Raw genomic sequence first — 25,657 nt, 5'->3', positions numbered from 1 at the left:
CAGCAGTGAATCAACAATTTAAAACAGAACCCCAATCTAAAAGAGGAAAAAAGAAAAGAAAAAAAAAAAGCCTTGGCCATGGGGGCGGAGTTTAGGCTGGGGTGGCACTTAGGCAGGGGCGGTGTTTATGGTGGGGCGGGGCCTAGGCGGGTGGGGGGTGATGTTTGAGCATGGGGTGGGGCCTAGGTGGGTGATGTTTAAGCATGGGGCGTGGCCTCTGCTTAGGACCTGTGAGGAAGAGGAGAGGCAGCATGTCCAAAGTAGGGCCTCAGGAGTGAGGAGTTACGTAGTTTGGAGGTAGGGCACTGAGTGAGGGTGTGTGGGTGGGGTTTAGGCCCAGCTCGTTGGAGGGGGTCTCCAAGTGTAGAGTCGAGGCCCTGGGTGGGGGTGTAGGGGCGGGGCTTGGGCTCTGCACAGCAGTAGGGAGGCTCCGAGGGCAGAGGATTAGGCCCAGGAGCCCAACAGGCTTCCTGGTGCCTAAGTGGACAGGGTGAGCAATGGCTCTGTTCCTTCGTGCCCCTCCCCCACCGTCTCCCCCAGGGTCTCCCCCATCGCCGCTGGACCCCTAACCGTGGGTGGGTCCCGCTGGGTGTAAGAACTCCTCCCCTCCCCCAGCCACCCCTTGGGGTGCTGGTGCTGGAGGTCTGGACTTTACTTTTGCTCCCCCTTCCCTCCCTCTCACTCCCTCAGGACCTGCTGGGCTGGAGGGAGCCTAGGTGGGCAGAGGATCAGGCCCGGGATCTCAGGAGGTGGGCAGGGGAAACCTGGCCACACTCCCTTTTGATCCTCTTCCCTCCCAATGGTCCCCCAATTTCCCCGTTTTCCCCTCCCCCAGCCACCCTTCAGGGGCGCCAGTCCCGTCCGGCCTCCACTTCTCCTCCCCCTTCACTCCCCCCACACACTACCGGGTCACTGGGGGTTCCTCCCGTCCCTTTAGGTGTCTGTGGTCCCCCTCTGGTGCCTGGTAGGTGCCCTAGTTGTGAGGAGACGGAATTCCGCATCCTCCTGGTTTGCCATCTTGACTCCGCCCCCGAGTGTCCTTTTTACTTTCTCCTTCTCTTTCAACTCTTAGAAGTTACTTACATTTTTTGTTTGTTTGTTTGCGGTACTCGGGCCTCTCACTGTTGTGGCCACTCCCGTTGCGGAGGACGCGCAGGCTCACTGGCCATGGCTCACGGGCCCAGCCGCTCCGCGGCATGTGGGATCTTCCCGGACCGGGGCACGAGCCCGTGTCCCCTGCATCGGCAGGCGGACTCTCAACCACTGCGCCACCAGGGAAACCCACTTACATTTTTTAATGTGATTGGTTTATTAAGAATTAAGTTGTAGGGAATTCCCTGGCAGTCCAGTGGTTACGACTCTGCGCTTTCAGTGCCGAGGGATCGGATTCAGTCCCTGGTTGGGGAACTAAGATCCTGCAAGCCAAGTGGCATGGCCAAAAAAAAAATTCAATTGTAAAGGGAATGGACTTTCTGAATGTTTTCTATGGGATTCTGCATTTGCTTCTAAATATCTCAGCTATCTTTTCTCCATGTTTGTGTGTGTGTGTGTGTGTGTCTGTCTGTCTCTCTATGTGGAGGGTGGTGGAGGGAGTATTCAGGTTCAAAATATTTAGTTACTCAATACTCTTCACCTAATGATATACCATCTTCATCAGTCTGGATAAGACCTTTCTCTTTTTATTGTATTTTCCCCTTCTTCATCTTGTTTTCTATTTCAGTTTCTTTGATGGTTATTTTTCTTTTTTATATATCAATTTTGACATTTTTATGTTTTTCCAGAAATTGATCTAAGCCAGTGCTTCCCAACCCAATCATGTTGCTGCACACATAGAAAATAATATGTGCATGCACAGTGGGGTGTATGAGGCCAAAGGCTACAGACAAGGGTGTCTGGCTACCACCCACCCCATGGACCACCCTGAGAGCTAAGAGCAGTATCTCAACATAAGTATAGCACATCTGTGTTACTTTCCATGACACACTAGTTGAGAAGCTCGGTCTAGACTTTTGAATATATTTGTGTATAGTTCACATCCGTCAATGATGTTACAGTGGGTCACAAAGATAGAATTGTTGATATAGCTCTTGTCTCTGGTATGAAAAAGCAAAGCAGTGGGTAATTTCATCTTAATTAACCCAGGCTTAGGTCAGCTGCTGCCATGTATCTGGAGGACAGGAAAGGGGCAGAATGAAATGGTCTCTCTAGAGTAGGACAGATACAGTACAATCAGGTTGGGTCACTAGACTTACGTTCCTGGAGTGGCAAGTGGAAAGGAGTAGTTTACCATTATAGACCACTAGATGCCTACTTATTCAGATATGCAGGCGAAGGGTAGTCTGGTCTTACAAATTATTTTAAAACTTGGGTAACATTGATACTGGAGAGGACAGAAAATCACAAGATAAGTTTGACATGTCGTCCAGCACAGCAGTTTTCAAACTATGATGTCAGGAATTTTTACACTATTAAAAGTTATCGAGGACCCCAGAGAGTTTTTGCTTATATGGATAATATCTACCAATATGTACTGTTTTAGAAATTAACATAGAAAAAATTTTAAATTGTATTTATTAATTCACTTATAAATAACAATACATTGATTGTATTGGTAATATAACTAACGTTTTATGAAAAATTACTTTTCCAAAACAAAAAAAAATGTGAGGATAGCATTATTTTACATTTTTGTGAGCCTCTTTAATATCTGGTAGCTGTAGTCTCATATCAGTTTTGCATTCGATCTGTTGCTATATGTCATGTAAGCTGTGGAAAATTCCACTGTACACTCATGAGAGAATGAGAGAGAAAAGAATTATTATGAAACTATAGAATTATGAGAATAATTTTGACCTTGCAGAGCTCCTGAAAAGGGTCTCAGAGGTCTCCAGGCATGCTTTGAGGAGAGCTGATTTAACAGAAAGGATGAATGCTAATGCTAGACTCTTTGGAGTTTGGCCAACCTATTTTATAAGTTATACTAAATGTCAGGTGAATGATGTAGAATGAACATATGACTAGGTGTGAACTTTCTCAAAGTTCTGATTTGAATTTTTTTTTTTGGTTGTGCCGCATGGCATGTGGGATCTTAGTTCCCCAACCAGGGATCCAACCTGCACCCCCTGCAGTGGAAGCATGGAGTCTTAACCACTGGGCTGCCAGGGAAGTCCCCTGATATGAATTTTTTTATCACAGAAAAAATTCTTTAGACTTCCCTGGTGGTCAAGTGGGTAGGAATCTGCACTCCCAATGCAGGGGGCCTGGGTTCAATCCCGGTCAGTGAACTAGATCCCACAGGCATGCGGCAACTACGAGTTCGCATGCCGCAACTAAGAAGCCCGTGTGCTGCAACTAAACATGCCACAATGAAGATCCTTCGTGCTGCAGCTAAGACCTGGTGCAGCCAAATAAATGATTAAATAAATAAATACTTTAAAAAAATTCTTTTCCAATCGTAAGTCCTTATATTTGGGTTTTTTGTTTGTTTGTTTGTTTTGCGGTACGCGGGCCTCTCACTGTTGTGGCCTCTCCCGTTGCGGAGCCGCGCAGGCTCAGCAGCCATGGCTCACGGGCCCAGCCGCTCCGCGGCATGTGGGATCTTCCCGGACCGGGGCACGAACCCGTGTCACCTGCATCGGCAGGTGGACTCTCAACCACTGCGCCACCAGGGAAGCCCCTTATATTTGGTTTTGTGCTTCATGCTATAGCACAAAATCAGAGTCCAATAAATATTTGTCAAATAAACAAATTTTCTTAGAGTCTTACAGCTGTCACTGACTTGATGCCAATAGCTTTATGTCTTTCATTGAACTCTGAACTAATGAGGGCAGGATGTGAGCTTATGACAACTCTAGGATATTAAGTCTGCTTCAAGGTCTAGATAATAAAGCAATCTTGGCTTCACCCAAGTGATCAGGGTACAAACCCATCCCTGTTGTGTGAAAGAGGGTTTCTTGCTCTTCTCACTTTGCTGGAGGTACCGTCAGGGAGTACCCACACTGAACTATCTGTTCCTAGTGAAAATAATAATAGCTGCCTTTTAATGCATGTTTACAAAGTGTCAGGTACTGGGTTAGGCATGCATTATGTCATCTCATCTTTAAAATAAACCTGTGAAGCAGATACTATTATCCTCATTCTGTAGGTGAGTAGCTTTCACAAAGTCTCTTAGCTGGTAAAATCTGTCTAACCCCAGGGCCTTTAATCACCTGACTGCATTGAGGAAGAGGCCTGAATCGGGGAGTAAGAGTAGGAATTGGAAAGGCAGTTTTTTGTTCTTGGATCTACCTCTTCATTCAATTAATGTAGGTGGGAGGAGACAGGGAGAGAGGATTCAGTGCTTTTATCTCTGATACAGGCACCAACTCAACAGCAAAGAATGGCTACCTTTTTTTTTCTTTTTTTTCTGGCTGTGCTACAGCACGGCATGTGGGATTGTAGTTCCCGGACCAGGGGTCGAACCTGCGCCCGCTGCAGTGGAAGCGCGGAGTCCTAGCCACTGGACTACCAGGGAAGTCCCAAGAATGGCTGCCTTAATTACTGTTCTGGATGCTGATCAATGCTGGGTCCAAACTGAGCTCCAACAGAACAAGGGTGGAATTCACTAGACCTGTTCCTTGTCAATTGCTGAGCAACTACTGAGTACAGAACCTTGATAAATACAAAAACAGTATTCTCTGTGTTCACAAGGAGTTTAAACATGAATGGGGCTTTAAAATATTTGTACACAGAATTATATACCAGGAAGTATAAATTAAAGTATCTGTTAGCACTGGCATTTGAATAAAACTTTTATACCACCGGTGCAAAAGAGAGAAAAGAATGGGTCGCGGATGTGGCTTACTTTATCTGAATCAATGTTTCCCCATGGCTCAGGAACTTTGGTGATAAAGGTAAAAGAAGTTTTCATAGAGGAAGACAATAAACAAAGTTTCTTGTTTTCAGTCCCTCCCTTAGAGATAAATTCTGGATTTGAATGCAGATCAAGAAAATAGGTCAAGAGCATTCCATCTTACACCTCCCCGTTATAATTTCATCACGAGACTCCCTAAGATGCTAAGAGAGCTAGAACTGGTTTTGACTTATTCTGAAAGTGACTACATAAAGCTTTTCCTAGAGCTGAGGCTCAAAAATCTATGGTTGTGTAGAACAGAGAGATCTTTCTTGCAGAGCCAAGGAATAATTCCTCAATTTTCAAAGATGTAAAAGTTATAAGTTAGGGGGCTTCCCTGGTGGCACAGTGGTTAAGAGTCCGCCTGCCGATGCAGGGGACACGGGTTCGTGCCCCGGTCCGGGAAGATCCCACGTGCCGGGGAGCGGCTGGGCCCGTGAGCCATGGCAGCTGAGCCTGCGCGTCCGAAGCCTGTGCTCCACAGCGGGAGAGGCCACAACAGTGTGAGGCCCGCGTACCGCAAAAAAAAAAAAAAGTTATAAGTTAGTTATAATCAATGATATCACTATGGAATCTTAGAAAGAGAAAAAAATCTGTTATTTTTTAAATTTATTTATTTAATTTATTATTTTTTTTGGCTGCGTTGGGTCTTCGTTGCTGCGTGCGGGCTTTCTCTAGTTGTGGCGAGTGGGGACTATTCGTTATTGCGGTGGGCAGGCTTCTCATTATGGTGGCTTCTCTTGTTGCGGAGCATGGGCTCTAGGCGCGTGGACTTCAGTAGTTGTGGTACGTGGGCTCAATAGTTGTGGCTCATGGGCTTTAGAGCTCAGGCTCAGTAGTTGCGGCGCATGGGCTTGGTTGCTCCGCAGCATGTGGGATCTCCCCAGACCAGGGATCGAACCCGTGTCCCCTGCGTTGGCAGGCGGATTCTTAACCACTGCAGCACCAGGGAAGCCCAAGAAAAAAAATCTTATACATCATCTCATATAACCCCTTCTTTTAGATGACAAAACCAAAACCCAAGAATTAAGTGACTTGACCAAGTTTATGTGACTTATTAGTGGTAGATCTGGGACTAGAATTGAGTACTAATAGGTAATTTCCTTCTTACCACTCTTCGTAGTTTCCCAGTTTTCTTTCTTCAGAGCTTCTGAAAGTTCAAAGTATTTCCGTATAGTCTTTTGATTAGGCAGGAAGGTGACCATGACCCAGGATATTTGTGTTTAGGAAGAGCTCAGTCTCAGTTCTACCTTTCCCTCCAATTAAGATCTTCTTGATCATCTGATATAAGGAAAATTACCATTTATTAAGCACTTTCCTTGTGTCACGGTCTTCATATATGTAATATCATTGTACCTGCAAGATTCATGTAAAGTAGACCCGCTTCTAACATTTTAATGGGAATATGAATCCCCTGGGAATCTTGTTAGTGCAGATTCTGATTTTGCTGGTCTGAGATGGGGTTCAAGATTCTGTATTTCTAAAAAGCTTCTAGGAAAAACCAGTAATGCTGTTTATCTGTTGGCCTTATGTTGAGTAGCAAGAATCTTAATCTTATAGATGAAAAAACTGAGCTTTAGCAAGATTAAATAAATTGCCCAAGTTCATACAGGCAGTAAATGGTAGACTAGTGATTTGATCTAGGTCTCTCTGACTCTAAAGCTCAAGATGTGATAAGGGAAGCCAGGGAAAAATGGAAAGAGAGCTTATGTTCCAATATTTCTTAAACAGGTCACTTCTCAAGTGAGTCAATGGCAGAATCCAGGACTAAATCAAAAAGTCCTGGCTCTGAGCCAAGTGTTTCCCCTTTTTCCTCTTATCAGTCCCCTAATCAGGATCTTTGCTTCATGCTTAGCAAACCATTTTTAGAATTGGCTTTTGGGTTTTCTCCATTACAGGTTTATTGCCAAACCCTGTGCACTCCATGTTGGCATCCAGGACAGTGGTCCTTATCAGGCCCAACCTAATGCCATCCTTGAAAAGGTGTTCATATCTGTTACCAAGGTAAGTGGGCAAAGAACAGAGGAAGATTCATGTGGGGGTTTATCCCATAGGGCAGGGGAGGATAAAAGAGCAAGTATTTCCAAGGGTAGGGATAGGATGGGATGATCTTTCACATTTGGGAAGTCCATAGAGCTATTAGGAAAACTTTATCCACTCAGGGAAATACCTTTGGGCCAGGATCCCTTAAATAAGTCAAGTTTACATACATTTGAGTTTTAGGCCTAGTAGTCACCACCACCCCTCCTTCTCCCCCAGACACACATCATATTTTGATTTTGTTTTTCCCTGCTCCAGCTCTTGTCATTACCTAGTTGCATAATCAAATGGAAATGGTACTGATAGCCTTTGCGGTTGGGTTTTAATATCTCTTTTTACTTAGCTTGGGCTGGAGGGAGAAGACCAAACAAGGATGTGTATAGATGAATGGTAAAGGTCCTTGATGTGTAAAATAGTACTTCATACTAAAACTGACTTTGGGGATGAAACCTGGAAAGAAAAACATTACTTAAGTCACTATAGTTATTGCCGCTTTGCCACTCAACTAGTCAAAGGGATTTAATGAGAGGTTTGAAAAAAAAGGGATGTTCTGACTCTGGTCATACATCTGCAGTATCCTGATGAAAAAAGGCTGGAGGGCCTGTCAAAGCAACTGGACTGGGATGTCCGAAAAATCCAATGCTGGTTTCGCCATCGGAGGAATCAGGACAAGCCCCCAACGCTCACTAAATTCTGTGAAAGCATGTAGGTGTGCAGAAGGAGGTGGGGAGTGAGGAGAAGGGTGGAATATGACTGGACTAAGGTTTTCTTTTTGGAAATCACTTCTCTTGTTAGGATAACAGTCAATAGATGTGGAGGGCTAACTCTATTATAGGCTGGGAAGAAGAGAACTGGAAGCCTGATCACCCTTAGTTTCTTGGACATGCTTGCCCCTAAGCTAGATGTAGTTCCATTTTGTTCCCCTTTCCCAAATAAATTGGGAATGAATTCCTATACTGGCACTTACATAGGTAGATATGCATACCTACTATAATCCATTTCACTGGGTTTTTGCTGATTATCCTCTGGACACCGAGTGCTGTATTTCTCATTATCATGCAAAAAAAAATAATAGGCACTATCATCAGGGAGTCTAATATGGAAGAAAAGTTTACTAAAGACAGTATACACTTGTGGAAATCTATTTTAATTTTTTTTTTTTTTTTGCGGTACGCGGTCCTCTCACTGCTGTGGCCTCTCCCGTTGCGGAGCACAGGCTCCGGATGCGCAGGCCCAGCGGCCATGGCCCACGGGCCCAGCCGCTCCACGGCATGTGGGATCCTCCCAGACCGGGGCACGAACCCACGTCCCCTGCATCAGCAGGCGGACTCTCAACCACTGCGCCACCAGGGAAGCCCTGGAAATCTATTTTAAACAGAGGCTGGAAGATTTTTATCTCTTTGGTTTTTTCGGTAACAGTATTTGTCCCTATTATGGGAACTTAATTTCTTACCAGTAACTGTCTTATCCCCAAATCTGTTCTCTTGACTTCTTTACTTCACAGACTTTCTTTTGAGTGAATATTTATCTAACTTCTACTTCTTGCCCATCCAGGTGGAGATTCACTTTTTATTTATGTATATTCTGCTATGGAGTTAGATTTCTCTGGTCGGTGAGTCTGAACTTCCTCTGGTTCTCTGTTGGGTTCTAATCATACCTACATTCCTGGAGATAAGAGTTAAATACCTTTAGATTTTGTCCCTTACTCCCTTTTTTTCTTTTCTTGTGATTTTTTTTTTTTTTTCTTGTGATAAGCTAAATAGATTGTCTTCTGTCTGGGGCCTGACATCAGTAACCTCATGACTCTACTGTTTCTCCCATAAATAATGCTAATAATAAAAAAATTAATTAAATCAGCATAGTACGTGATGGTTTACAAAAGCACTTGACAAAAGTCCTGTTCTTTCAAGGAGGAGACATTACAGAAATCAAGTCAGTAACTCATTATAGTGGGTAAAACAGGTATTATTCCTGCTTTTCAGCTAATTGTCAGAGTCAAAGAAGAATTTCAGGCTTTTTGATTCATGAGTCCATTTTTTTTTTCACTGTACCACACTATTTTCCTCTAAATGCAATAATTGAGGCTTCAAAATACATGAAACATAAAGAGGCAGAAAGAAAGGAAAAGGAAGAGAATAGACAAATATACAGTCATATTTGGAGATTTTAATACTCTTCGTAATTGACTAAATCACTAGACAAAAATCACTGAAGATGCAGAAGATTTAAACAACACAGTCAACCAATTTGGCCTAATTGACATTTATAGGACACTACACCAACAGCTGAAGAATATGTATTATTTTCAAATGCACATGGAACACCAACTAAGATAACCATATGTTAGGCCATAAAATTAGTCTCAGCAAATTTTAAAATATTGAAATCTTACAAAATATGTTCTCTGACCATATGGAATTAAAATAGAAATCAAATTAATAATAAAAAGATATCTAGAGAAATATTTGGAAGTTAAACAACTCTTCTAAATAACCCAAAGATCAAATAAGAAATCATAGGGAAATTAGCAAATATTTTGAATTGAATGATGCTGAAAATACAACATACCAAAATGTGTGGCATGCAGCTAAAGCATACTTAAGAGGAAATTTATAACTTTAAATGTTTATATTAGAAAATAAGAAAGCTTTAAAGTCAATGATCTAAGTTTTCACTTTAAGATCCAGAAAAAGAAGAGCAAAGTAAACCCAAAGTAAGTTAAAGGAAAGGAAAAAGCAAAAATCGATGAAATAGGCATTAGACAAATAATGGAGAAAATTAATAAAGCCAAAAGTTGGTTCTTTGAAAGGTTTAATTAAAATTGATAAACCCTTAGAAAAAAATAAGAAAACAAATTATCAGTATCAGGAAGAAAAAGAGGCTATCACGGGGATTTCCCTGTTTGTCCAATGTTAAGACTCCGCCTTCCAATGCAGGGAGTGCAGGTTCGATCCTGGTTGGGGAACTAAGGTCCCACATGCTGTGGGGTGTGGCCAAAACTTAAAAAAAAAAAAAAGAAGAAGCAGCTATCACTACATATCCTGTAGACATTGAAAGAATAATAGGACAAGATTGTGAACAATTTAACAGTAATAAATTCAACAACTTAGATGAAATGGACTTAATTGAAACTCCATTAGAGATTATTACTTTTGACTTGTGAATCTTTGGCATGGAGATCTCGCTCTCAGTTATTAAATGAAATCATTGTCTTCCTGCCTCCCAGTTTCCTATATATTCCAGGTTGTGATGTTTCCAGAAACTATCCTAGAGCTCTCATTGCTCTTACATACCTCAAAGCATGGTTTCTCTCTTTGTAATAACACTTTCTTGTTCTAGAAGAAAAGTCTAGCCATTTAGTTACCCTAAATTCTGTCAAGAGGGATTCCTTTTTCTTTCCCAACTCTTTTGCCCCAAGCATAGAGAGAAAGGGATTATATAGATGAGCCAGGGGAGAATTCTAAGGGCTGACTTAGATTGTCTGTTTTCTCTTAGTCGCCTTGGTTCTGGGACACCCGACAATGCTGGCACAGTTACCCTTATCAGGTAGGATCTGAGCCCTTTCAAGACAGGGGTCTTATGTGTGTGTGTAAGATGGGGTTGGGGAGAGTACATTGCCAGTCCTAAGGGAAGATAGCACATTTCCTTGGGATTCTTGAGGGATTAGGGACTGAGTCTCTTTGAGTCATATATTCAGGTATATATTTTTGGGGTCCCCATAAGCAGTGAAATCCAGTGATCTGTTTGTTCCAGGTTCCTATATTCACCCTAATTGGGCTGGAAAGAAAAACAGCTCCCTGGCACTTAATGAGGTGCTTTCTGGTTCATGTGTCCCTTTTGAATCCCTCAAGATTTTCTACTATGGTTCTAGTCCATAGTAGAAAAATGTCAGGGGACTGCTAACAGAGTAGAAGAAAGAAAGGCCTCAGTGTATTTAATCCCCTGAAAAGCACTAATTGCCCAGAATTCTAGACACACTGATTTGGTTGTGCTATAGTATGTGTTAACCTTATCTGATCTCTGAAAGATGAGAGCTGAAGATGTGTATGTGGAAGGGAAGAGGTTTAAGTCTCCACACCAATCCAAAGTCTGTTAGCTATTGCAGATCTTGGAAGATGATGGAGAGGAAGGTTATTTAATAATTTGGGGTATGGCTCCTCTGAGAGGGAGAAATTTGGGGAGGTGGAATGAGTCTTTGACTAGCTGGTATTCTAACTACTACTTTCTCTCTTCCAGCCTCTCACAAATGGGCTTTATTACTATTATATCATGGAATTGGCTTTCTATTGGTCTCTTATGTTTTCTCAGTTTACAGACATTAAAAGAAAGGTAAGGACATTGGCTCCCTCAACTCCCTGACTTATTGCATCCTCCTTTCCAGCAGCTATCATCATTATTGTCATTGTGATAGATTCTCTGCCCTGATTGGGACCACAAAAGAGGGAGAAAGTAGGTTTAATGGGACTTTTAGCTCTTTGTAATGTTCTCAGAAGTGAGACCTGACTAATGATGAAGTATATTTGAGGCATTCAGGGCAGCCCAGGATGAAAACAGTTAACCGTCTAAGAAGCATACCCTTTTCCTCATTTTCTCCAAGGTTCTTACATATACAAAGCTCAGGAAACTTAGTCTGAGCTTAGTTCCTAAGCTCAGAATGTAGGGATAGTAAGGCCTGATCCAGGAAAGGCCTTGATTCCAGAAAAGCTAGATCTGGCTTTTGTTTGGCATTAGGGACCCTTGTTCCCTCTCTGTTCTCCCTTCTTGGTGACCCCACTTACTTAAAGAATGTCAGTTGGAAGGGGGTTAGGATGATTTAGTTTACCCTTTACTTACTGTTTAGGAAACGAAGATTCAGAGAAGTGAGTTGACTTGCCCACAGAGTAGCAAAGTTGGAAATGACTGAAGTTTTTTATAAGCAGACAGAAAGGGCAGAATCTTCACCTTTTATTGGTGTCCACCTGACATAATGCAGTTCCAGCAGCTCTAACCCTAATCTATCACTAACTTGTGGTTATCTTTGGTAAGGAAAATCAGGGTTAGCCTTTGTGGGAATGGATTGAAATTGATCTGGGTTATTAGTTGTGTAACCTAGAAGCTTGATACACAATTCAGATGCCTTTCACCCTCCTATGATTAGTAGACACAGGTCTCCTTACTAAAATTTTATTTTAATATATGACGCATATAAAAAGGTTTGTAATACATATGTTGGTTTTAAAACATTCTAGAACGTGTATTTGTAAACTCATCCCCAACTCAAGAGCTAAAATGTACCATTGTATCTGTCTCTGTGGAGAGCACAGACTTTATATCCTTGCTTCTCTGATGCAGATTTACCTGCCCTCTCCCACCCTCTCTCCCTCACTGGGCTGGGAAGTATTTATTAGATATGTCTGATAACTCAGGTATTTAGAGATTTCTCCAGAGCTAACCTTGGCATTTGAACCCAAGAGGAAGTTTGAGCTTTAAATCTGAAAGCAGGAAGTGCTTGTAGTAAGATGGATTGTTTAGCATGTCTCTGAAATGTTTTGGAATAGTTTAGCTTTGCCCCCTTCACAAACCTCCCCTTTCTGTTAGGTCCCTTTGGTTGAAATTTCCTTCATCAAAGCAGAAGAGTCTTAGACTTTCAAGGATATCTGAAATGTCTAAGGCTTGTATGCCTGACTACCACCTGGGAAATTATTTCCAAGTGTCAGCTCAGCATCCAAGCTCTACATGTTCTGCAACTACCAAAGAAAATTGTTCTTTTCTGTGTTTTGAGCTATATTAACGTAGATTATGGGTCAGTCATTGACGTAGAGAGTTTTGGGTCAAATGTTAGGCAGCTCCCTGAGGGAGAATTTAAACAAAATGGAACTTCTAAGGGGTGGAATAAGACCTTCTGAGAACAATGCAGGACATTGAGTTGGCCAGCAGCTCTATGGCCTTGCCTTTACCTGCCTGTTTTATTTCCATTCCTTCCTAGGACTTCCTGATCATGTTTGTGCATCACTTGGCCACCATTGGGCTCATTACCTTCTCCTACATCAACAACATGGTTCGAGTGGGAACTCTGGTCATGTGTCTACATGATGCCTCAGACTTCTTGCTGGAGGTAAGACCCCAACCCCCCTTTCCTCACTATTCCTCTTTCTTTACTTTCCCTCCTGAGAACTGGCTTTCTCCCCAGCTCAATTCTTATCTTCCTTTCTCCAGGCAGCCAAGCTGGCCAATTATGCCAAGTATCAGCGTCTCTGTGACACCCTTTTTGTGATCTTCAGTGCTATTTTTGTGGTGACTCGTCTAGGAATCTATCCATTCTGGTAAGTGGTAGGGCTGTGGAGCTATGGTAGATACGTAGCCATAAACTGGTGATAGCTTTCACCAGTTGAGGGAACAGACCACCAAGGTTCCCTAACCCTAAATATTGCTCTGCTTCTTCCTTGACCTAACCTGACCCTTTATGGACTCTCAAAGGACCTCATTTCCCTTGCACAATATTTCTAGTGAGGTGTAATCTAGACTGAGAGCATCCAACTCACTTAGCTGTGGCTCGCCTGACTCATCTCTGAGGAGCAGTCTTCATTTTATGCCTAAGTAATTCCTTTGCCTTCTTTTGTACTGATTCAGGCTCTTGCTTGTTTTCCTGCTCTATACCCTGTCTCCCACCCTGACCAACACACACATACACCACTCTCACTTCTACACTCACTACTTTATGATACAAAGTCATTGACTCTGTGGGTTGGAGATTCTCCTTAGTCTGAGGGAATCAGCTACCAGCTGTCCTATATGTGCCTGAGGATCTGAGTAATTCCTAGGATTATGATTAAAATTGGTGTCCCAAACTTGTGAAACTCTGTATATTTGAAGTGATTAATAATACGACTTATTCTATCAGTTGCTAAGATTTCTATATCTTTCCTTATCCCTAAAGATAGAAAACTCCATGGGCCCCTTTCTTTATTCTTTTCTCACTGTGGATGAATATCTCTGGAACTTCAACTGATAGAAGGTATGGGGAGAAAACACAAGGTTCTGCTTTCCAGGGAATTCAGCTTCATCCCTATCTGTCTGGCTTTGACTCTGGAATCTGACCATTGGCCTCCCTCTTACAGGATTCTGAACACGACCCTCTTTGAGAGTTGGGAGATGATCGGGCCCTATCCGTCCTGGTGGCTCTTCAATGGCCTTCTCCTGATCCTACAGGTTCTGCATGTCATCTGGTCCTACCTAATTGCACGAATTGCTTTCAAAGCCTTGATCCGAGGAAAGGTGAGGATGAAAGATGGCTTCTTTCTTTGGGGCTGGGTGGGAAAATAGGTATTACCCAGCAAAGAGCCTAGGGCTCCAAAGTTTCCATCTTTTCTTTAAGTATGAGTGTTTAGCCATCTAAGACATGACTTAGATGTCAGAGGAAGGATCTACCTTCTTCCTGTCCCTTAGGAATGACCATTGTAAAATAATAAACAGGATTAGGTTTGGAGATGACCTCAACCATTTCCTACCCCTTACCTACCTACTTTGTGGATTTCATATTTTTGTTTTTAGCATGGGAACCTTTTTTCAAAGGAAATCATATGCAGAGCTCCAAGATATACACTGTATAAAAGTAGAGATGTTAGATTGCCTAGGAGTAGTTTGGTAAGTCGCAAGCCACCCCAAGATGGCCACACTGTGATGTTCAAGATATGGTTTATGTAAGGGACTAAGTACCGATCTCACCTTACTGTTGTATGAGGCAGGGGTCTTAAGTGAGATAGGTCTTTAGGGTTTCAAATACCCATCTTATGCCAAGAGCCCAAAAGCATAAAGAAAGATCATTCAGTGATAAAACTCATAACTGAATTTTGCAAATTCTGAAGCAGTCAGACTATGTTAGCCTGTGGGCTGGGGATTCAGCCTTCGGTAACACACAATCCCAAGGGGAAGGGCTCTGGTAGAGGATACACTGACTCTAGGACAAAGGGATGGAATGTTTCCCAGGAATATATGATCCCTTGTGTCGCTATTCTTGTTTTGTTTTGTTTTGTTTTTGTTTTTTTGCGGTACGCGGGCCTCTCACTGTTGTGGCCTCTGCCGTTGCGGAGCACAGGCTCCAGACGCGCAGGCTCAGCGGCCATGGCTCACGGGCCCAGCTGCTCCGCGGCATGTGGGATCTTCCCAGACCAGGGCACGAACCCGTGTCCCCTGCATCGGCAGGCAGACTCTCAACCACTGCGCCACCAGGGAAGCCCTTGTGTCGCTATTCTTTATGGCTGCAATTGGTTTCAGAACTTGCTTAGTGTGCCTGTGCATCTTGCTGTAGCTACTGGACATCTCTCTTCTCCCCTGCTCTTTCCTGACCAGGTGACCTATCCAGGAGGGATTAGACCCAGACTCTGTACTCTCCACTCTTTTCTCACCTCCTTCCTTTTTTCTATGCCTGGTGGGAGCTGGACAGTTTCATCTCTTGCATGTAAGTGTATCTGTGCTTCTGGTGTTCAGTGAAGCATGTCTGTCTGAATGTGTTTCTCTTCCTTCCTGCTTTCCATTCTGTTTCCCTGGGTTGTATCAGAGCATGTATCTCTCCTGACTCCAGCCACGGTGCCAGTCGGGTGAATGGTCACATGGGAGGCAGCTACTGGCTGAAGAGTAAGGTGGTTTGTATGGGGACTTCAGCGTAGATGGACTTGTAGGGCTGCTGGCAGCCTGCTCCTCTGGGCCTCCCCGCATCTGCACTCCTGTGACTAGGGGGTGTGCAGGGCACTGAGGAGAATCAAAGAAGAAAATATTTTCACTTCTTTAAAAAACTCTGCCATTTTATATGGAGCTCAGGTTGGGCCATTGTTGAATGGAGCTCAAGTTGCCAGGTTCTTTTTCCTAACTTGAGGCAAGATTAGAGTCTACTCATTTTTTTTCCCCTTTCTGTTTTTCCTTTCCTTCCCACCCACCCACTGCCCCCCTCCTTTTTGAGCCTCCCTTTCCCTCAAATTTAGACACACTGCCCTCTGGTGGAAATTTCCTAAAGATCAGATAATCAGTTCATCTGGGTTCAGAGGTCGATAGCTATAATAAACCATAGAATCTTAGAGCTAACCAAAGCAATTCCCCCACCCCTTGGCAATAGCAATTGTAGTTTTGTTTCCTTCTCACCCCCTTCTCTTAGTTACTTTAAAAAAACAAAAACAACAAAAAAAACACATTTATTATCCTTCAGTTCGGGAGGGCAAAAGTCTGACATAGGTTTCACTGGGTTTCTCTCCTTTACTTTTATGGTCCACGGTAGAGAATCTGAAATACTGTGCTTGGTATGCAGGATAGTTTAGATTGAAAAACACTGCTCTAATCCAAATCCTTCATTTGAAAATATAGAACAAAAAGCTGAGGTTGAAAGGTAAAGATTCATAGAGAGTAGCATGATTGGGACTGGGATTTTTTACTCGCTGACTGCCAGTCTACTTTTCTTTTCACCATACTGTGTATCTTGGGGTTGCTCAAGAGAAGTAACTATCAACACCCTATGACCCCAGTCATAGGGTGTCAATAGTTGAGCCCAGGAAGAGCCCAGTTGTGGATCAGCTTTGGGGATAAAGCAAAATTCTGGATAACCAAAACTGCAGTGGCCACACCACCAGAAGATAGAAGCAATGATGATAGCCATATGTATTGTTTGTGTTGGCCTTTTCTTTTCTTGAGGTACAATAGGAGAAAGGGTGTCTGTGGAGTTTCCTTCAAACCTAAACCACAACTGGGTGAATGATTTCAGCTCTTTTAGGCTGTTCCTGAAAGATAAACTCCTCTACCAAGATGGCTACTTATTCCATTCAGAACGGAATTAGAGATGATGAGAGAGAAACCCAGAAAGCAGGCAAAGGATATTCACAACAGTCTCTGTGGTCCAGATAGTATTTTGAGTCAGGTGCCACCAGAAAGTAGGCCAGATTGGGAGCAATGCCCAAACATGGGCTCTGTGGGCTTTGTCTGTCTTATGATTCTAGAAAAGTTCTGTCCTTACCTTTTCTACCTTTGGCCTCATCCCACCCAGGTATCTAAGGATGATCGCAGTGATGTGGAAAGCAGCTCAGAAGAAGAAGATATGACCAGTAGCACAAAAGGCCCCTGTGGCCGCAGCTCCAGCAATGGTGCCGGTCGGGTGAATGGTCACATGGGAGGCAGCTACTGGCTGAAGAGTAAGGTGGTTGGTATGGGGACTTCAGCATAGATGGACTCGTAGGGCTGCTGGCAACCTACTCCTCCGGGCCTCCCCGCATCTGCACTCCTGTGACTAGGGCGTGTGCAGGGCACTGAGGAGAATCAAAGAAGCAAATATTTTCACTTTTTTTAAAAAACTCTGCCATTTTGTATTTAATAGCCTCCAGGTTCTTTCAGTAATGTTATTTGCTCTGTGTGTGCGCGTGCGTGTGTGCATATGTGTGCACATGTGCATATGCATTTGTGCATATGTGTGAGTTTCGTTGCCTAGGTTGGAGCACAAGCCTGGTCCCCTTTGAACCCACCTCAATCCCAGATTTGGCTGCATCTTGAATTATGCTGGCTCCAGAGAGTCCCCTCCCTTGTTGCCCATGGCTCTTGAAGTTCTGGCCATCTGAATGGAGCAGCTAAGTTCACTCCAGGTTTCTGCACTGTTCCTCCTTTGGAGATGGAATATTTCACACGACGTTATATAGAAACAGACAACCATGAATGGATGGCCAGGATTGCTGTGGCCCCTAGCTAGGTCCCCTTCCTGCCACCTGGTAGTGATGGACAGCTGCTGATAGATACCCTGCTCTTTATTCAGTGGTACGCAGGGAGTTGGGGGGTGGGAGGAACAGGTGAGCTGAGGGCTGGAGGACAACAGCCACTGGGTGAGTTGTTAACGGTTTATACTATTGTTTACTCTTCTGTGATTAAAAGTGCTTCAACCCTCATCTGCTGTCTCAACCTCTTTAGTGACTCTGTTCCCCAATCCCCTGAACCCATAATCTAATTAAGAACTTTTTCACGTCTGATTCTAGAGGCCATTGGACACCAAGTTTTTCCTTTCTGTGCATGCTGGAAAGAGAGCGCCTGCATTTTAGGGCTTTATATTTTAAGAAAAAATAAACATGTGTAGTGACCATAAGAAAAAATACTGAGCAGATGAAAGCATGTATATTACTAAAGCAACAAAGGCTGTGGTTGAAGAGCTAAGACACCTTGAGTATTTCCTGTATTTCCCATTTTATTGAATACAGAGACTGCCAGTTAACATCTTAAGATTGCGATAAGTGAGTCTAAGCAGATGTTTTCTCTTTTAGTTCTGTTTTTCTCTTTTAGCCTATGGAGAAAAAGTCTTCCTAATCTAGATTTTTCTCTAGTTGAGGTCAAGGCAAAATTACTAATAGTAGTATTCATCTCTTAAAATAGTTTTCCATTTAGTGAATATTCAGATTACCAAAATATTTCCAGATGCTCTTGTGTACATTAAGACATATGGTGTGCTTCATTGTTAGGGAGATGGATAAAAATTGAAAGAAGTAGGTTATTGTTCTAAGAATCAGATACTCATTTGATGTTCATTGACATCATTGGGATATTGACTCTACTAAACTTACTGAGTGGCTGGATTTTAAAAAGACTTACTATGGGGCATGGAAAAATTAAGTTCTAAAAAGTCTTACATAGTTATTTGGTCAGAGCTAGTCAGGAAGACTAAAAGACTAGGGTCTTACATTTAGTTCCTCAATTTGCCATATTGTTGAATAAATTAGTAATTATGAAATATGAATGAAAATGCTTTTGAAAGTCAGACAAGGTATGTATATTGCCTTTTGAACAATTGCTTTGTAAATACAATCTGAATTAGTTGGCCCAGTTAATCTGACAAAAGATGCAACCAAGTGGTATAATAATTAAAGTAATAATTGCTAACACATAGCTCTTTATTACATGCCAGGTACTGTATTAAGCACTTTACATATGATTAAAATACAGCAAAATAGGTTAACTTGCCTAAATTCAAACAGCTAGTAAAGAATCAAACTCAGAGTCTCTGTTCTTAACCGCTATACTGTAACACTTCCCAAGACTTCATATGAGGAAGAATAGTTGTTGAAGAAGCATTTAGCCAGAGGCATAGACTGATTAGCGTTAGCCTTGGATGAGTGAATTGAGATTAGGGTCAGTTATAGGAACAGGGTCTTGTTCTAAAGAGGAACTATATGCATATAGCTGGAGTGGGAGATGAGAGAGAGGTTGCTAGGGAGTTTGAATACAGAGCCGGAAGATAATAGTGTTAACGGGGGCGGGGGGGGGCAGCAAGACTGTCATGAGGCCAGTTTTATAGATGGCCTGGGAAGGTTTTATGCCTGAGAGGAAGGCCCCAAATCAGTGCAGAGCAGGTTAGATGCAGACCCATCATCCCTACCCAAGAACTAGGAATATTTGTAAGAGAAGCAAGGCATTACCTCTCCTCTGTTGAATGTAAAAGAGTTTTAACTTTATTATTTATTGAAAAGATAACATGTTTGTATAGTGCTTAACTGCTTTGAAGATGATTTCACAACATCAAAAAGTGAACTTCAGAACACTGCTGAAAAAGTAGGGATTGTTATCCCCATTCCATAAATGAATGTTCTGATTGTCTATTACAATGTAACTAACCACCTGAAAACGTAGTGGCTCGAAAGAACAATTTATTATTTCTCATGGTTTGGTTGGTTGAATGAGCCCAGTTGGAAATATCTCATGCGGTTGCAGTCAGATGGCAGCCGGGAATGGAGTAGTTTAAAGACTCAACTGAGCTGGATGTCAAAGATGATTAACTGGTCTGGCTAGAAGTTAATGCTGGCTGTTCCCTGGGAACTCTGTCGGGGCTATCAACTAACGTACCTAAACGTGGCCTCTCCATGCCTTGGGCTTTGCTCAGGTGGTTGCATTCCATGATGCAGGGAGCAGAAGTCACTAGGACCATTAAGAATGTTGACTGGGGGAATTCCTTGGCGGTCCAGTGGTTAGAGCCGCCAGCGCTTTCCCTGGTGACCCAGGTGCAATCCCTGGTAGGGGAGCTAAGATCCTGCAAGCTGAGCGGTGTGGCCAGAAAAAAAAAAAAGAGAATGTTGACTGGAACTGGCACACATTACTTCCACTATATCCTGTTGATCAAAGTAGTCACAGGGACCACCTAGATACGAGGAGGTGGTGAGATAGATTCTACCTCTTGAAGCAGTGGCGAGGTCACTGCAGAAGAGCATGGGGAACGGGAGGTATGGTTGCATACACCTTTGAAAAATTCAGTCTGCCACAGTTAGAAAACTGAGTCTCAGAAGTTGTTCAAAAAACACAAACATCTTAGATTGCCTATCATGTATCATGAGCTTTCGCATTATCATAATCCTAAAAATAATCATATGAGTTTGGTTAGTGGGTGATAGTATGCTGATTTTTTGGGTTTTTTAAAAATTTTATTTATTTATTTTTGGCTGTGTTGGGTCTTCGTTTCTGTGCGCCGGCTTTCTCTAGTTGCAGTGAGCGGGGGCCACTCACTGTCACAGCCTCTCTTGTTGCGGAGCACAGGCTCCAGATGCACAGGCTCAGTAGTTGTGGCTCACGGGCTTTGTTGCTCCGCGGCATGTGGGATCTTCCCAGACCAGGGTTCGAACCCGTGTTCCCTGCATTGGCAGGCAGACTCTCAACCGCTGCGCCACCAGGGAAGTCCTAGTATGCTGATTTTAAACCAAGTTCTTCAGACTTTAGGTCCAGTATGCCTGCAGGAAGATATTTTCAGTTCAATAAAATATTTATTTAGTGCCTACTTTATGATAGGCACTATGGCAGAGAAGCTGGGGACACAAAGATGAACAAGATCTGGTTTCTACTTCAGAGATCTCAGACTGCAGTTAGGAAAGGAAAAAAAAATGATACAATGTGATAACAACTATTCTAAATTATTCTTGGCAAGGTGGGAGAAAAGTTGAAGGTGGAGCTGGGCCATTAAAGATGAGTAGAGCTTTGCCAGGAAAACAGGAATAGGAAGGTGTTATGTTTGGAAGAGATGGGAGGATATGAAAGCTATCAGTTCTGTCTTAATGTAGACTAAAATAACCTGAGACAAACATTCAGGAATGGTGGATAAAGTTGTGGTGGTTTTTTTCTTTTTCTTTAATGCACAGCTGAGCTTCCAAGAAAGGGACACAAAAGATGCAAAGGTACTGAAAACGAGAGCAGAAGGCAAAACAGCTGATGCAGTTATTGAAGGGAGAGGAGAATATACCCTAAGGACTTGGGTTTTAATGCTGACAAGAGACAAGATTGTGGCCCCATGCAGAAAGCTGAAACTGAGACCTCCAGTTAAAGCTGGGACCCGGAAAGAGCAACAGCAAAAGGGGGAAGCTATCAAAAATTCACACAGTTGGCAAAAGGAGAAAGCAAAGAAATTTGAATGCTTGGGCTTGTGGGGTCAGGATGCTCCTGAGAATTTTCTCAATTTCTGGGCCCACACTTCATGTGAATCTGAGAACCTGAATGTATACTTCCTGTGTGGTCTGGGAAACATCACACCTCCAACCCCATCCCCAGGTAAGAACTTGCAGGAAAACTGATTTCAGATCAATTATCTATGGGACTGCTCTGGAAAGACCTGTACATGATGATGCAGACGATGTGGGATTCTTATACTACCACCAGCACCCCCCACCAAATAAAAAAGTTCCAAAAGATTTCCTCAAACCTGCAGCACATATAACTAACAAAATACAAGTATCCAGAGTATGAATAATTTTAAAAATGACAAAGCCCAATAGCAAGAAGAGGAGAGGGGGAGGGAGCAAAGGATATGCATAGGTAATTCCTAGAGGGTGTATGCCAATGGATAATCAATAAAAAGGTGATCATCCTTACTGGAAATCCATGATATGTAAATTAAAATGAATAGAAACCCCTTGACGCCAACAGAATGAGGAAATGTTGCTGGTGAGAGTACATTGACATAACTGCTTTGGAAAAGCAACTTAACAACTAGTAAAGCTAAATATTAATAATTGGTCTTTTATAGAAACTAGTACAAGGATACTCATTGCATTGCTGTTAATAAGAGGGAAAAAGCGGAAGAGACTCAGTGATCTTTCACTAGAGGAATGGAATAAATTGATTTACTCATGTAATTGGAATATTATACAGCAATTAAAATGAAGAGCTAAGTTTTCCTATTAATATGGATCTATTAGTCTGAACCAGTAGGACATATATATATTTATGTATAAATTTTTAAAAAATGTATTATAGGGAATTGGTTCATATGGTTTTGGAGGCTGAGAAATCTCAGGATCTGCAGTCAGCAAGCTGGAGATCCAGGAAGGCTGATGGTATAGTTCCAATCTGAGTCCAAAAGCCTGACAACCAGGAAAGCCAGTGGTGTAAGTCACAGTCCAACTCCATAGGCAGGAGAAGACCAGTGTCCAGCTCAAAGACAGTCAAGTAGACAGAAAGACTGCCCTCTTACTCCATCTTTTTTTAAAAATTAAAGTATTGTTGATTTATATTATATCAGCTTCAGGTATATATTTTTTAGATTCCACATATAAGTGCCAACATAGAGTATTTGTCTTTCTCTACCTTATTTCACTTAGCATAATACCCTCCAAGTCCATCTGTGTTGTTGCAAATGGCAAATTTTCATTCTTTATGGCTGAGTAATATTCCATTATATATATATATATATATATATATATATATACACACACACACACACACACACACACACACACACACACACACACACCACATTTTCTTTATCCATTCATCTGTTGATGGACACATTAGTTGCTTCCATATCTTGGCTACTTTAAATAATGCTGCTATGAACATTGGGGTACATATATCTTTTCGAATTAGTGTTTTCATTTTCTTCAGGTATATACCCTGGAGTGGAATTGTTGGATCATATGTTATTTCCATTTTTAGTTTTTTGAGGAACCTCCATACTGTTTTCCATAATGGCTGCAGCAATTTACATTCCCACCAACAGTGTACTAGGGGTCCCTTTTCTCCACATCCTTGCCAACATTTGTTATTTGTGGACTTTTTGATGATAGTCATTCTGACAGGTGTGAGATGATATCTCATTGTGGTTTTGATTTGCATTTCCCTAATGATTAGCACTGTTGAGCATCATGTGCCTGTTGGCCATCTGTGTGTCTTCTTTGGAAAAATGTCTGTTTGGGTCTTCTGTCCATTGGGTTGTTTTTTTACATTGAGTTGTATGAGCTTACTCCACCTTTTTGTTCTATTCAGGCTGTTAATGGATTGGATAAGGCCCAAACCCATTGGGGAAGGCAATCTGCTTTACTCAGTGTACAGATTCAAATATTAATCTCATCCAGAAACACCCTCTCAGGTGTACCAGGAATACTATTTAACCTTCTGTCTGGGCCTTCAGTGGCCAAGTCGACACATAAAATCAACCAGTGTGAAGGATAAATATCAGAAACATAATGTTGAATGAAAAAGGCAAGTTGAAAAAGAATATGTCCCGTTTGATGCAATTAACATTACTTTTTTTTTTTTTTTTTTTTTGCGGTACGCGGGCCTCTCACTGTTGTGGCCTCTCCCGTTGCGGAGCACAGGCTCTGGACGCGCAGGCTCAGCGGCCATGGCTCACGGGCCCAGCTGCTCCGCGGCATGTGGGATCTTCCCGGACCGGGGCACGAACCCGTGTTCCCTGCATCGGCAGGCGGACTCTCAACCACTGCATCACCAGGGAAGCCCAACAGTACTTTTTAAACCCAAAAATATATCTAGGGTACTTCTGTAGTAGACATACAGAAACATACAGCAACTGCAGGATGGATATAGTGCTTATCTTTATGGAGTGGGGGGTGTGTGTGGATTTGGTATGAAATTTTATTTCTGGTGCTCTTCAATAAGTTTGGAATAATTCATCATTTTTAAAAACTTTTTAAATGTAAAAACAAGTATGTGGCATTTTCAGGGAACTCTGATCTGTTGCAGTTGGATCAAAGTGGCAGGAGATGAGAATAAGAAGGTTGCTTGGGGCCAGATTGTGAAGAACCTTGACAGTCAGGCCAAAGAGTTAAATTTTAGCTGGTAGGTCATGGGAGCCACAAAGTTTTAAAGCAGTAAGATGAGTCTTCTAAAAGCAGTTGTAGAGAGGGTTTTCCTAGGACTTGGAACGTAACCTAAGAGAGATAAAGAAAATGGCTTTTTTAAAAAGGGGCCTATGAATTGGCATAGGGCAGTACACAGTAGGGTTATCTGTACTACCTTCACCTCAGCCGTCGGCATACAATTCTGTTTTTTCTAGTTCAGCAAGGTCTCTCATAGGGCAGGTCTCACCAAAAAGAGTTCAGCCGCAAGCCCTAAGCCTATAAAAGTAGATTTGGGATCTGCTTTCGCTCAACTGACTTCTATGAAAGACTTTTAGGAAACAATATAAAACTTTCTAGCAGCAACATGGCTTTGCTGGTAATAATTTATTATAAGGAATTGTGGCTCGTGCAGTTATGGAGGTATTCCTTGTGGCTGGTCTCTTTCCTTCATTGTCCTCTCTCTCCAATAAGGTTCTTAGGACAAGCTATAACCCTGCTACCAAAGCTGATCCTGACTAACACAGGGTGGGGAGAGCTATGGTGTCCCAAGCTTTGCCCATTAGTCCTTCTCTCCTGAGTCTTTGGCCTCTGAATAGTTGAAGAGACCAGCAAAAAGAGAATTCAATCAGCATATATTTCTTTATGTACATGTAAACACATTGAAAATTGTAGAAAAAATACACCAAACTGTTAACACAGGCAATTTCTGAGTAGGGAAATGGGAAGGGGTGTTGGGGTGGGACAGAGTGACAAGGGGCACTTTTATTTATCTGTATTTTAAAATATTTTCCATTGAAAATATATTCATGTATTGAGTCCTGACCTTAAGGGGTTACAAACTAGTAGATATGATATAAATGAACACAATTTTTTTTCTTAAACAAAAAGCAAAAAACCTGTTGAAGCAAGTGTGGCAATATGTTCAAAACAGTTAAAACAGGAATAAGTATATGGGTTTTATTTCTAAATTCCCTCAGCTTTTGTATATGTTTGTAACTCAAAAGATATTTTTGTTATAAAAGCTACATATGCTCATGGTAAAAATATGTTAAGTACATGACATCTCCATTCACCCTAATCATTATTAACAGTTTGGTATATAGCCTTCTAGAACCACTTGTCAGATAACCAAATGTATACAAATGTGTTTCTTTTAAAACAAAAATGAGATTATACCATACATATTCTGCTGGTTTTGACTGATAACATTCCATTTTATGGGTATACCGTTACTCATTAACTAATTCTTGAGCTTATTTAAGGCTCTTTACTATTAACATAATACTGCAAATAATAACCTTGTACGAAAATATTGTACAGTTATGTGACTGTTTCTAAGGGCAAGAGTCCTAGCAGTGAAATAACTAGGTAAGAGGGTATAGACACTTTAAATTTTTGATAGAAAAAGACTATACAAACTTGTATTGCCATTAATGAGAGATTGCCCTGTATTATTTAAGTATTAAAAGTGCTGTGAAAGGGGTGGTTGTTATGGAGTACAAGAGGTCTTAAATATCATGATAGGGAATTTGACCTTGACCCAGTAGCCAGTGGTTCTCATCTCTATAAAAAGCCTAATAGCATTTTTTTTTTCTCTTGCAAAGGCGTTTAAGGGCATACATTTCCTGACATGATCTTGGGCTGTGTCCTGTAGTTTTATATGAAATACTTTGTTTTA

The 25,657-nt window shown here is 42.1% G+C and overlaps 1 protein-coding gene across 1 annotated transcript in view; it reads left to right on the top strand.

Moving 5' to 3' along the window:
- Positions 1–17,742, top strand: part of CERS5 (ceramide synthase 5) — a 32,913-nt gene extending 15,171 nt beyond the window's left edge. The window contains exons 2-10 of the mRNA XM_082850333.1: positions 6,790–6,895; positions 7,506–7,636; positions 8,486–8,543; positions 10,427–10,477; positions 11,168–11,260; positions 12,897–13,025; positions 13,127–13,233; positions 14,029–14,185; positions 16,938–17,742. Of these exons, the coding sequence (XP_082706459.1) occupies positions 6,790–6,895; positions 7,506–7,636; positions 8,486–8,543; positions 10,427–10,477; positions 11,168–11,260; positions 12,897–13,025; positions 13,127–13,233; positions 14,029–14,185; positions 16,938–17,114 (1,009 nt within the window). The 3' untranslated portion in view covers positions 17,115–17,742. The remainder of the gene's footprint in view (positions 1–6,789; positions 6,896–7,505; positions 7,637–8,485; positions 8,544–10,426; positions 10,478–11,167; positions 11,261–12,896; positions 13,026–13,126; positions 13,234–14,028; positions 14,186–16,937) is intronic.
- The last annotated feature ends 7,915 nt before the right edge of the window (positions 17,743–25,657 follow it).

Source organism: Leucopleurus acutus (assembly GCF_964270905.1).
Source record: "Leucopleurus acutus genome assembly, chromosome: 11".
In the NCBI taxonomy this organism is placed as follows: domain Eukaryota; kingdom Metazoa; phylum Chordata; class Mammalia; order Artiodactyla; family Delphinidae; genus Leucopleurus; species Leucopleurus acutus.
Note: the sequence above shows the minus strand (reverse complement) of the source record. Positions and strands in the feature narration are given on the sequence as shown.